Genomic DNA, 13,325 nt, shown 5'->3' with positions numbered 1-13,325 from the left:
TCCGGATCATTAGAAGACACTTTCTACCCTGCTGCCTCACTTTTTTCTTTTTTTTTTCCTTTTCTTTTCTTTTCTTTTCTTTTCTTTTCTTTTCTTTTCTTTTCTTTTCTTTTCTTTTCTTTTCTTTTCTTTTCTTTTCTTTTCTTTTCTTTTCTTTTCTTTTCTTTTCTTTTCTTTTCTTTTCTTTTCTTTTCTTTTCTTTTCTTTTCTTTTCTTTTCTTTTCTTTTCTTTTCTTTTCTTTTCTTTTCTTTTCTTTTCTTTTCTTTTCTTTTCTTTTCTTTTCTTTTCTTTTCTTTTCTTTTCCTTTCCTTTCCTTTCCTTTCCTTTCCTTTCCTTTCCTTTCCTTTCCTTTCCTTTCCTTTCCTTTCCTTTCCTTTCCTTTCCTTTCCTTTCCTTTCCTTTCCTTTCCTTTCCTTTCCTTTCCTTTCCTTTCCTTTCCTTTCCTTTCCTTTCCTTTCCTTTCCTTTCCTTTCCTTTCCTTTCCTTTCCTTTCCTTTCCTTTCCTTTCCTTTCCTTTCCTTTCCTTTCCTTTCCTTTCCTTTCCTTTCCTTTCCTTTCCTTTCCTTTCCTTTCCTTTCCTTTCCTTTCCTTTCCTTTCCTTCCCTTCCCCTTCCCCTTCCCCTTCCCTTCCCAATAATTAATTCTTATAAGTAACAGAATAAACGTCCCCCAAATGTTCCCACTTACATCTCCCACGCAGACAGGATCAAGTGTAGGCAGACGATAAATTGCAAGACTGTTGGGGTTGTCTCCACCTGTAGCCAGAAGTGTCCGTGAGGGGTTGAGCTCAATGGCGTGAATCCCACAGCCCTGCTGGTTCCCCTTCCCCTTCCCCTTCCCCTTCCCCTTCCCCTTCCCCTTCCCCTTCCCCTTCCCCTTCCCCTTCCCCTTCCCCTTCCCCTTCCCCTTCCCCTTCCCCTTCCCCTTCCCCTTCCCCTTCCCCTTCCCCTTCCCCTTCCCCTTCCCCTTCCCCTTCCCCTTCCCCTTCCCCTTCCCCTTCCCCTTCCCCTTCCCCTTCCCCTTCCCCTTCCCCTTCCCCTTCTTCCCCTTCCCCTTCCCCTTCCCCTTCCCCTTCCCCTTCCCCTTCCCCTTCCCCTTCCCCTTCCCCTTCCCCTTCCCCTTCCCCTTCCCCTTCCCCTTCCCCTTCCCCTTCCCCTTCCCCTTCCCCTTCCCCTTCCCCTTCCCCTTCCCCTTCCCCTTCCCCTTCCCCTTCCCCTTCCCCTTCCCCTTCCCCTTCCCCTTCCCCTTCCCCTTCCCCTTCCCCTTCCCCTTCCCCTTCCCCTTCCCCTTCCCCTTCCCCTTCCCCTTCCCCTTCCCCTTCCCCTTCCCCTTCCCCTTCCCCTTCCCCTTCCCCTTCCCCTTCCCTTCCCTTCCCTTCCCTTCCCTTCCCTTCCCTTCCCTTCCCTCCCTCCCCTCCCCTCCCCTCCCCTCCCCTCCCCTCCCCTTCCCTCCCCTTCCCTCCCCTTCCCTCCCCTTCCCTCCCCTCCCCTTCCCTCCCCTTCCCTCCCCTTCCCTCCCCTTCCCTCCCCTTTCCTCCCCTTCCCTTCCCTTCCCTTCCCTTCCCTTCCCTTCCCTTCCCTTCCCTTCCCTTCCCTTCCCTTCCCTTCCCTTCCCTTCCCTTCCCTTCCCTTCCCTTCCCTTCCCTTCCCTTCCCTTCCCTTCCCTTCCCTTCCCTTCCCTTCCCTTCCCTTCCCTTCCCTTTCTTTGGATTCTAGTGTCTTGAGTCTTCCATACAGGCTGGTATCCTGCTTGGCCATCAGCTCAGGTCAAACACTTGAGTGAAATTATCCTAGTGACAAAGTACAGAAATAATTAGCTCACTGCTAATGGTTCTTCCCCTAGTTTCCACAAAGTGCACTAACAGTGAAATTACACTTCAATGTTTTATGCAAATGATCAGAAAAGAAACATTCAGGTCAGAGAACACAATATTCTGGTGTCATGTTTTTGTAATGTTGCTGTCAGTATTCTACATCATAACATCATGTAAAGTATGGATCATGAAAAGGTTCATACTCCAGTTCCGTGGAATAACAAAGTCCTGAATACTCAGCTCTCAGAAGAAAACTACATATCCCAGAGGACTTCGTGGCCAGAGATAAGTCACGGGAGGAGGACATATATAATCTTGCTCCCAGGCTGGAGCTCTCTCTCTCTCGAACTCTTGGAGAGTGGGAAGCGTTCCAGCCGTGTCGCCTAGAGTTCACAGTAGGCCTCTCAGTTTTCAGGGACTCTCTCTCTCTGTTTTGTTCAATTTATTAGCCTCAATCATATTGTATTATATTGCGTTATATTGCGTTCTCTTTTCCCATACCCCTTTTCCCTTCCTTTTTGGGCCGGGGGCCCTACGGGGCAGCTGTCCCCTGTCACGGGCACAGGTAAATCTAGGTAACCCGTGACATCTGGTTATTGATAGGATTTCTTATCTGTGAACATTCTGGTTTTTATTTTCTAAGTGAGAATTGGAGTGCACATGAGAAATAAAAGTGGTCATTTGTGGTTTTAATTTTTTTTTCTTTTTTTCATTTTAGAAAGCTTTATTTTTCTTCTTTTCTGTTGCTGATATCATCAGGTTTTTTTTTTCTGTCTTGGACTAGCCTTCCATGAGAAGTCAAAGAAGGCCTCAGAAAGGTTAGCTCAGGGGAAACTGAGTCTGTGTGCATCTTCACCTGTAACCTACCTTCCACAAAACCTTGCAACTCCAGCAGCCTCTACCTATGCTAATAAAAATTCTTCCATTGCACCTCGTTTGGGTGACATTCCAAAGCTCTATCCTGTCTGGGAAGAGTGTCTGTGTGTGTTGTCCCTCTTGTGAAGGTACTAATTAGTATCTGGAGAGAGATTAAAAATCTTTGAATTAAAAAAGCAAAGAAAAAATATGTATAGTAATGATGAAGTCAGCAAATATGCTTTATTTCATTCTTAGCTGAAGGCAGAGTATGTCTTTCTTGCAACTACTATTTCTACTTTACAATTCTCATACAGAGATGGCGGATGCAAAATAAATAAATAAATAAATAAATAGATTACATGACCAACTGAATCCTTGAGATTGATTTTGTAGTGTGTTATTTCAGATGGACAATATACTCCATAATTATAAACTATTTCCACTACTTGTTTTCTCTCTCTTTAGTTGAAGGTAGTCCACGCTGTGCTGATCCAGATGTTGTACCATTTTTTGGTACTCTAGTTTTCATGCATTTCTATGTAGAAAAAGTAGTTATCCATGAAAAGGTTTTATAAAAACAGTGTGTTTGTTCATGCCTTTGTAAGCAAGCATTTTTGGACTTTGAAATAATGAGAAATTAGTAACTTTCCTGTTGAGAAGGAACTGCCCTGTATTTTATGAGTGTTAAGTACCTCATTTAATTCAAAGTAGATAAAAGGCAAAGGTGTATTTAGAAAGAATGGTATGTAACATTTTTATTTGTTTTGTACATTCAGGAATAAAATGGAACACAGGAACTTCTGTATGAATATGAGGAAAAACTTCTTTGCAGTGAAGATGACAGAGCACTGGATCAGGCTGCTGGGAGAGGCAGGGCAGTCTCCTCTGGAGATTTCAAAGTCTATCTGGACCCTTTCCTGTGTAACCGACTGTGGGCAACCTACTTTAGCAGGGCAGTTGGACTAGATGATCTCCAGAGGTCTCGTTCAACTCTTATGATTCTGTGATCACCCTACTGGTTCCAGAGAATTTAAAATGTGTTTCTCAATTAGCAAAGGTTGTAGATCCTCTTGAGAGTAACTTAGACTCGTGAAAAAGGTCTTACATCGAAAACACATATGAGGACTTTATATTAGTTTAGAGGCTGCTGTGATTCATAGTACAATAAAGGTAAATTGACCTTTTAAAGGCAAATATGTCTTGCTGATTACTCTATGGAACTAAATGAACAAAGGTCTAACTAAGACATTATATAACTCCCCCTTTTCTAAGCCTTGGCTGAGTCTGTTTTGGGCAGACAGATATTTTCCCTTTGAACCTATGCACTGCAAATACTTATCTATAGTTAGGATATTCTGATCTCTTCAGTACAGTTTTCACAACCACAACTAGGTATTTGTCTAGTTTATTCTTTCACTGTCCTTAGAAATAATTCACCAGAGACTGAGTGGGGCTTGGAAAAAAAAGAAATTGTAATAAATTAACTTTAAAAGAGTAATGTGGAATTTTATAACTGTCAAAAGAATCAATAATAGAAATTTTAAAGGCAATATTATCATCCTCCAACATGAATATATTTAATCCTAAAGTTGTAGGAAAAAAAAAATAGGGCTTCCTTCCAGATGCTTTGTCCCAGAGATGGAAAACTGCCAGTAACAGAACATGCTGAGGTTTCATGAAGGCAGCACTTCAGTAAAAAGTACATAGTCCAAATTTCATCCTCACTTCATATCTTGTGGACGTGGGCACATTCCTGAGGGATGATAGTCACATGATATCTAGTAAGGAATGCCTAATTCTGCCGCCTTCTGCCTACTTTGCATTTTTGGGTCTTTTCAGCTGTTCTTCCTATATTCTGTTGTTGATAGCTCATAATTGCAGAGAAATTACCTTCATAGTCTGAGGATATTTTTCATCTAAGTTGTTTTTTGGTCTGTAAGATTACTGTGAGCCAGGTGCAATACTGAATTCAAACTGTTAGGCTGCATGTCCTGCTAGAACCGTCTGAACACCTTGGGCTGACCATCTTGCAGAGAGAATAAGAACAGAAACAAATGCCCTCATTTAGTACTTGCACAGACACCTGGGACAGCCAGTTATAGTGCACATCCTATCCTGCAGAGGTTAAAACTTACCTTGCTTTCTTCCAGAAGAATCAGGTCCTTACACACGTTGCTGCAGAAAGCAAATGCCCTGTTTTCTATCCTACTTGTTGGGTTGAAGCAGTATGCACTCAAGAACACAAAAATCATATTAGCGAGGAAAATTCCTAGAGGAAGGGATAAGACTGAAGCCTCTCAGTTAAACTCTGCGAGGACAGGCATGGGGCCTCTTCCACAGAAAGGCTTACACATTTCAGGTTATGTTGACACTTGATGGAAATAACACAGGAACTGGCCTTTAGCTTATGAAGATGAAGTCACTCCGGCCAAGACACTCATTTCCTTTGCTGTTGACAGAGGCAGAGCTACTGCCAAACTCCCTTCTTTTTAGGGACCTGAAGGACTAAGTGTTATTCCAGCAAAAGTAATGTAGTACTTCTCTTATGTACTCCATATGTGCTCAAGTACTACTTGAAGTCTGTAAGTCTAAAGTCGCTAGATGCGACTTTCTGAACTCCAGGTCGTGGCAAATGGCATGTCAGATCTTCAGAAATCTGAGTAATAGAATGTATGCACTTGTTTATGTTAGCTTCTTGGGGTTTTCATTTGACAGATGACTTTTGAAAGCACACTTTAGAAAACTGGATGTTACTCAGTCTTTTTCTAAGTCTTACTCCTGTATTAACTTTTATTTCCATCATTAATCTGGGATGTCCTTGACAACCTTCCACTTGTTTTCCTTCAATTAACAGTCTACAAAGTAATCAGCATCAGGAGTGCCTGTCTAGAAAATATAGATTATTTTCCTTCTCTGTGGGGACTGTTTTAAATATTGGCTTTCTAGCTTGAAAAGAAGGTGCTATCAAAATAAAAGAAACAAACGTATCTTTTGGAGAAAAAATGATGATTACAGGTAAGGTCAACGGATGAACGTGAGACCTCATACTCAAGAAACAAAGCAAAGCAGAGTTAAGACTCGCAGAGTCATTTTAGGTGAATGTAGTTGACAGTGAGTCCTGGCAAGAAAGGCAAGGAGAAGAAATAAAGTAAAAGTACATTTTTCCTTGATGGGTTGAATGTGCAACTTGAGAAAAAGGGTTGCTGTATTCTCAGATCTCTGCATGACTTGGGAGATTTTCTTCCTTGCAGTAAGTGGACAACACTTATGTGGGACTAGCTGCACATCAGAAAGTATGCAGAAAATAATCTCTTCTGTCTTCTTTTTATGATTAGCTCTTTTTACTTTTCCTGGAATACAGAGATGCCCTACTCCTGTGAGACAATATATAATTCATCACAGGGTTCATTTAATTGAAATAAGCTTATGAGGATATTGCAAGTGCAGCTAGAATATTGTACCTGTGTTATTGTCAAGGATTGCCTAGCCTCAGTAGCTGCAGCACACAGGGTTTGGAAATGGGAATTTTCTCTCCCGCGTAGGCTGATAAAGATCTCCTGTGTCTGTTATAAGAGCTGCACCACAGCAGCGGAGTGCCTCAGTGGCTGTGCTGGCTGAAGTCGGGAATCTGTGGCATGGGAGAGATATTGCTACCAAGAAAATCAAGTCTATTTACCCCTTCATTAACCCTCTGTTGTCTAACATTGTTCCCTTGCCTATAAGTTAAATCACTTATTTACTTGTTTTTCTATTTGGGGTAAAAAAAAAGAAAAATTCAAATGTTTCAAAGCTGGTGCTGTTGTTGTAAGAATTGGCTCCTGTTTCACTGAAAAGGAAGCAGGGAAAATTTACAAAAGGGGAGAGTAATAAATAGCAAATCCGTAATGTAATTATAACCAGAGTGAATTTCATTTCAGCATCTCACTTTCCTAACAGAGACAATTTGGCAGATCAGCTTCTTAAAAAGCTCTGTTTCAAAATTAATTTTCCTAGGGCAGGACCAGTATTTCTTTTAAGGAACACATCATATGATAAGTTACTATTAGCTCTAAATGCCAAAACAAAGTAATGCTTTTGACAGATAGAAAATTGTAAGGTTCTTTCTACATTATATTTCTACAATTCTAAAACACTGTAACCCCAATATTTTCAATGTCTTTTGTCTAAAGAAGATGTTCAGATTGCTGCGTATGAAAACCTCACGATCTTGTGACCTTAACATTGCATATAGAAGCTCTGTCTTACCTATATACCTATGTTTTCTTTAAATTTTATTGGAAGTTGCGTGGTTTATCATTAGAGTCACATCCATCAAGCTTTATTACACTCAAAGCACTGGGAAATGACAAATTCTGTTCTGTACATACACACTAATTACTGATATGCAGCATTTTACTTTTTTATTTAAATGTTTGCATGATTTATGTTTATGAAATTTAAGATCAAGTAGAGGTCTTTTAGGGCTAATTTAAGAAGACAGATATTCAAACTAATGGAAATATGATTGCAGTTTTAAGTATCTTTATGTGTGTTATCTCATACTGAATGTATATAAGGCAGATTCTCTTGCTGAGCTTTTGTCTTGAGATACTTTTTCAAAGCAAAAAGTGATTTATCCCTCCCTTACAATTATGGGAAGATGGTACAACAGAGAACAAGGCATACATTGAAAGAAATTTTCATAGAGACAAGGAGAAGTAAGCATACAGATCCTGTTGAATATTGCTTCATTGCTATTTGAATGACTGGGGATACTAGCTTTCATTATAAGACCTTTGTGATAGATAGCTTAAACTGATAACTGTTGCTTTTTTTCCTTTTTTTAACCTCATGATCTCTTCAACCTGTGTCATCTTGCTCAGCAGCCCAGTCATCCTATAGTGCCTATTCCAGAAAATGAAACACTCAGCTCTAAGGAGGTAATCAGTTGACATTTAATATGATTATGCATTTGCATGCTGTTTTTATCTGTTATTTATGTAGCACGTGTATTAGATTAATGATAATGTACTGAGCTCTTGATCAGCTTTTGTCCAATGTATGGGCTACACAAGCATTAATTATTCTTGGTGATTAATGAAGAAAAAAGACAAGAGTTGTTTTGGAGGCTGTATTGTTTGTGTGAATTTGGGGTAACACTAGCAGTTACACGTCAGGTTTCTGGTATGTGCTACTGGGATGCTACTGAGTGGGATTTGTTAAATTACTCAGAAAGACCATTTTCCAGTTTGCAGTCACAGGTATGGCTGCTGTTTTAAGTAGCAGGTGCAACAACTTCCAGAAAGCACTCGGGGTAATAAATTGTTGAGAGCATTGTAAAGGACCATCAAGAAAACATCAGACAACATGCAGAGAGATGGTTTGCCCAGTATGATGAGTTTTACTGGCCTCTGAAGAAAGACACAAATCTTGAAATCTAAACTCAGTGGTGGATTCCTTACTTTTTCACATCTCTAAGCTCAATGTATATTTCATACGTAATTTGATTAACTATTGTATTCTTTACTGCAGGCTTTGAACTGTAACAGAACATCGATAATTAAAAGACATTTTCAACATTATTTTAGAAATGTACATAATATGCATAACGTACTACCAATAGTAACAGTGTAAATTCAGCTGTGACACAGGAATTTTTGCTACTGAGACCTCTTTTTGTTACTGGGAACAGTCTCGTAATTATTTCATAAGTTTTTAGATGGTTTTAACAAAATAAAAAGAAATGATAATTTTATTTTTGCAACACAGTATTTTTCCGTTCTTATTTTGAAGAAAGATTCTAGTCATGCTAAAAGCAACATTAAAGAAAAAAAGAAATGGGCATTTGCCAGTAATTGCTACAAAATACGTGACTTTCTTATGTATGGGGGGGGAGTTTTGAGGGCATGTTGGAGGCAGAACAGAGTCAGGCACATGTTGACTGACTTCTCGGTTTGTTGACAGAGCCTGTCAATACATCTTTACAGTTCATCTTGGGTTCTATTGTAAAAGGATTAAGAAATAATAAAAAAAAGAAAGGTAAGCATCTCACTTGGTGGATCATCAGGCTGCTGTTCAGCACCAGGAGAATGAGAATGATGGATGCAGCACAGCCTCTTACCTTCGAGTGAGGTCCTGACCTCTTCCGGCCACTCCCTCATTCTCTGGAGGGCAGTTACATGGTTTATCCTGTAGATCTTTCCCAAGTAAGGCCCAGGCTGCCTTCACAAAACAAGGTTAGACAATTAACAGCTTGATCAGCTTCTCACATTATATGAGCTTTTTCAATTCTGGTTTTAATTTTACTTTTTTTTAACCTCTGAAGTTTTTATAGGAACTTCTCCTGATACAAGCACTGGTTTGTGCTAAATTCATGCTTTATGGGTTTATGTAACACACAAGGCTCCACCTAACTTAATATATTCTTTGTTATCAGTGAAGTTGTGTTTGGATGTAGAACTGGTTCTGTCAAGTGATAAGGCCAACATTATTCTTACTGCTGTAATAAAATCTGTATTTCTCCATCTCTGCCCTCACCAACCCTTTTTTCTTTATCTAAAATTACTTGTAAGCTCATACTTAGCTTCTTCCTCCACAGTGTTACTCCCTCAGAGCTCAAAAAAGTGGTGTGAGAGTATGATTTATGTATTTCCAGAAAAAGAATGGATGGTCACTTGCACAGTGAAACGTAAACATTTCCTTGACCTTTAGGAAGGATGAGAGGGAGGAAACTTTGCTACTTTCCACTTAATAATTCAGGTGGTTTTCCACAAAGTGAAGTATTCACCACATGAATAATGAAAGAAAGAAAGAAAGAAAGAAAGAAAGAAAGAAAGAAAGAAAGAAAGAAAGAAAGAAAGAAAGAAAGAAAGAAAGAAAGAAAGAAAGAAAAAAATGTTATCTTTGCATGCTATTCTTCATGTAGCATGAGCTTCATTATATAAAAGCACAAAACAAATCAGGTCTGACACTTTCCTGTGAAAGCAGGAAAGCAAATAAGTGAACATTTCCTCCCTGTAATGCTTTTTAGTTGGAGGACATCTGAAGGATAAGCCTGCAAAAACTAACCAAGGATAGTAATTTCCCATACTTACAGTCTTAATTAACCTAGTGCTTGCCCACATCATGGTGTGTGACTGGTGTAATTATTACTTTCAGAATTATACTGAGTCAGAATATTTAGAGAGAACATAGGGCATATGTCCCTGTAGAGTCATGAAAAGCCATTGCAAGTGCTAAATGTATATACTCATTACCTTTATTCATATAGGACTTGAAAAGTCCCAAGTCTATTATACAGTTACTTTAGGTTCATGTAATCTTTTGCTTCAGTTGTGGCTTTATCTTATCTATTTGTTATTGCTAAGAAATCTGCAATAACTATTAAATACCTGGCATTTTTCCATGTAAGGTCACTATTCATAAAAATGCACCGTGAGAAAATGTTGATTCCATTGACTTCAGTGGAGACAGAATTTCACTTCAATAAAGGAATCTGTCCTGCTTCACTTAAAAAAATAATAGTAATTGCAAATTTTCTTTAAATTATAAATTCTGTGAAAATGTCAGTAAGGCCCTGAAGTTCTGTTATACATTGCTCTTTATTTATTTAAGGAGTTTACCTGATCAGAGGTCAACATTTCTATTAATCGTTAACAGATTCGACATATAAGAAAGTAAATGTACTCATTGCATTGTACTGGAGAGTTTATGTAGGTGGCTTTATGTTAGACCAAGATCCAATCCAAGTGACAGTTTCAGAAGTAATGTTCTTCCAGCTAAAAGTAATGGCATCTGGATTTCTAAAGAAAGTTCTAGAGTTCACAAAAAAACATTTTCACGATATCATGATGGCTTTGCTTCATCTTATCTCCATATGGCCAACAGTAATGCTGGTCTGAAGTAGGGCATCTCTGAGCCGTCATCCATGACACAGCAAAACTGGGATGGATGAGCATGCAGAGTGGAGGCCAACTTGAGGGTTGTCAGACAGGGAGGTGCAAAGGATTGGTACAGACTGCTCTCTCCTTGAGATTATCCAGACAGCCTGGTGCTGCTGGTGCTTATGTATTCTGTAATGATCCATCTCTCAGGTACCTTTCAGTACCTTTCTAGCTGGTAGTAAAGAAGATCCTTGTCAGAGCAAGAACAGGGATAGGGTATATACACAAAATGAGAGTGAACTCTATCTGCAGCAGTTATAATATCAGCTCCTTTACTCAAGCTCCTTCTTCTTCCTTTTCATGCCAAAAAGATCACAGATGGATTGAGAATTGCATTTGAAACACTGCAGTTGTTCAGACCTGATAAAATACCAAAGGAACTAGAGAGTATTAGGTTATTCATAAACACTGCATAGTCTGAGGCTATACAAGGAGACTAAGGCAGCATAAGGCAGTAAATAATAGAGGAAAAGGCAACAGTAATACACATTAACAAAAGGTCTGGGATGTTCCAAATTTGATGTCACTTTCCTCCAAAATGAGAACTGCTTTAATATGACCTGCAGTCTTCAAAAGCATTTTGAAACAAAATGAACAGAAGCTCTCTGAATCAGTAGTCTCACTGTCCTTAGTTTATTTTCATCAAGGCAAGGACTGCAGCACTGGGTTCTCTCCATATCATCATAACAGTTCATTTAACTGAAAATATAATGATGTTGCAAATGAACATTGCAAGTAAGAATATCTACTGCTTTGACTAAGGGAGTAAGAATTTCCAGTGTTAGCTGGGAAAAGTTCTTCAACTTCACAAATGGATGGGCTGCTAATTGGGAACAGTAAGCTATGTGCACCTGGTCTTACAAATAGAACGGTCCAAATGGCATATGTTAATAAAGTCGGAAAAAAGTATAGATAGTTTGTATTGGTTTATAATTTCTAATGATTTAAATTTTACAACATTTAATATGTTACAGTTACAACAGGAGATACATATTTACAACAGTATTTGGGTAATACTTTTTGGCAGCTTCAATATCTTCTTGTTTTAAATAATAAGTTTCAGTTGTAGCATATTGACATGAAAGAGCATTAGATCACCATGCATTAACAAGGAAAAGCATTTTCTGAATTTATTGAATATTATTTTTATTGGGCTCTGTATAAAAATAATTATACTACATGTATTACATGCTAAATTTATATTAAAAAGACTAACAAGAAGCCAGCACCCCACAGAGAAGAGTAATTCTCATCCTGTGAAGGAATGGTATGTGGCACATTACTGTAATTAGTACAACCCTATCTGAGGTTAACTTTTACCACCACACAGATGTAAGAATTCCTGTTCAGTTTGGAGTCAGTCAGACTTTGGGTCCCTCTCTGACTGCCCAGCCAGTCAGTCACTGACCTACAGTTGTATGGGATTGATCGCTTAATCATCCCAGATCCAGGTTTTGCATTTGTCTTTGTTGAAATAGTTCCTGCTGACCCAGTCCTCTAGCCTGGCAAAGGGCTCCAAAGTGGGGGCTTTATCCTCATCATACCAGTCTGTTTCTGTTCTCCAACTAACCACAGACATGGGCTCATCCTCTATCCAACTCCCTGGTGTCAGATGGCCGCTTCTGGGATGCCAGATGGAACAGTGACTTTGAACAGCTGACACCTACCATTTTAAATCAGTGTTGGTCTGAGACAAATAAGTGTGGAACTCTGCAGTCTTCCATCCTCCTTATTTTGGGTTCATGGTTACTGCAGAAGACTGGAAAGCCTTCCTAAGGTAGAGGGAAACCATATCCGTGCCACATGACTACAAGATTGGCCACATGCTGCAGCCTCCTGGGATGTGATCCAAAAAAGTTCTGGGAGCCCAGCATGACTTTGAAACATCTTCTACTGTGCATTTAGCCACACTAATGCTTTGTCTTATAAAATTTGCTCTTCAAACATGTCAGTGCATGAAAAACATCCTGAGCTCTATAAACATAGTTATAAATTAACAGTACAGGAAACCAATCTTTTTACAAAGACCAAGTGCTTCATGAAATTGTCCACCAGCATAATATTTGCACTACTCTATACTGCACATTTTATTAATTTTTTTTTTTTTTTTTTACAGGTCACCAATGAAAGAGGTTCTGTTTAGCTGTAATGGTGAGTATTACTGTTTTGCTGGCTTGATTATAGTGACACTTAGAATATATAACTAAAGCTTTAGTGTCATTGTAACAAACTGGTGTATATTTGTTTGCTTTGAAAAGATGGTAGGATGCGTTGGCAACATGATTTATTGTTTGGATAATAATCTGTGTTTGGTGAGTGACTTTCTATTAATTACAGATATAGAATAATTTCACTTCTTAGCATAAAGTCAAAATTGAATTCATATTATGTAGGATGTAATGAAGCAGGTGGAAAGAATTGAGGTATGGTTTGGAAATAGAATGTGTAGTAAAAATGAAATGAATATTATTGTATATTTGAGTGCATAACCACATAATGTCATTAAAATGAATGTTTTCTTATAGTTAAACAATGCTGTGTTGCAAATAATGTGCTGTACTTGAGTGTAGACACAATTTAGCACCTAACAAGGGAGGACAGCAAATAAGCTGCATAGAAGAGGCTGAACTGTTCAAGACCTGTTTGGTTACAGTCTTCACAAGAAAAGATTAACTGTGACTAAATGTTTAATTCTGTTAATTCTGAGGATTTAGGAGTAGGAATATGGAGA

General features: G+C 38.9%; 1 protein-coding gene across 10 annotated transcripts in view; it reads left to right on the top strand.

Annotated features, from left to right (window-relative positions):
• MLIP (muscular LMNA interacting protein) overlaps window positions 1–13,325 on the top strand; it is a 92,529-nt gene that overhangs the window by 77,455 nt on the left and 1,749 nt on the right. For 5 of the 10 annotated variants that reach the window (XM_085542094.1, XM_085542088.1, XM_085542092.1 and 2 more), the window contains 2 exons: window positions 7,535–7,591; window positions 12,711–12,745. In XM_085542094.1, coding sequence (XP_085398220.1) covers window positions 7,535–7,591; window positions 12,711–12,737 — 84 coding nt within the window. In that variant the 3' untranslated portion in view covers window positions 12,738–12,745. Of the gene's footprint in view, window positions 1–3,448; window positions 3,867–7,534; window positions 7,592–12,710; window positions 12,746–13,325 lie in introns of those variants that run through there. The other 5 variants (XM_085542089.1, XM_085542093.1, XM_085542095.1 and 2 more) reach the window with 2 other exon arrangements.

This window comes from Coturnix japonica, chromosome 3 (genome assembly GCF_054131305.1).
Source record: "Coturnix japonica strain WE chromosome 3, WE-NBRP24, whole genome shotgun sequence".
NCBI classification, from domain to species: domain Eukaryota; kingdom Metazoa; phylum Chordata; class Aves; order Galliformes; family Phasianidae; genus Coturnix; species Coturnix japonica.
This window is presented reverse-complemented; position numbering and strand designations above follow the sequence as displayed.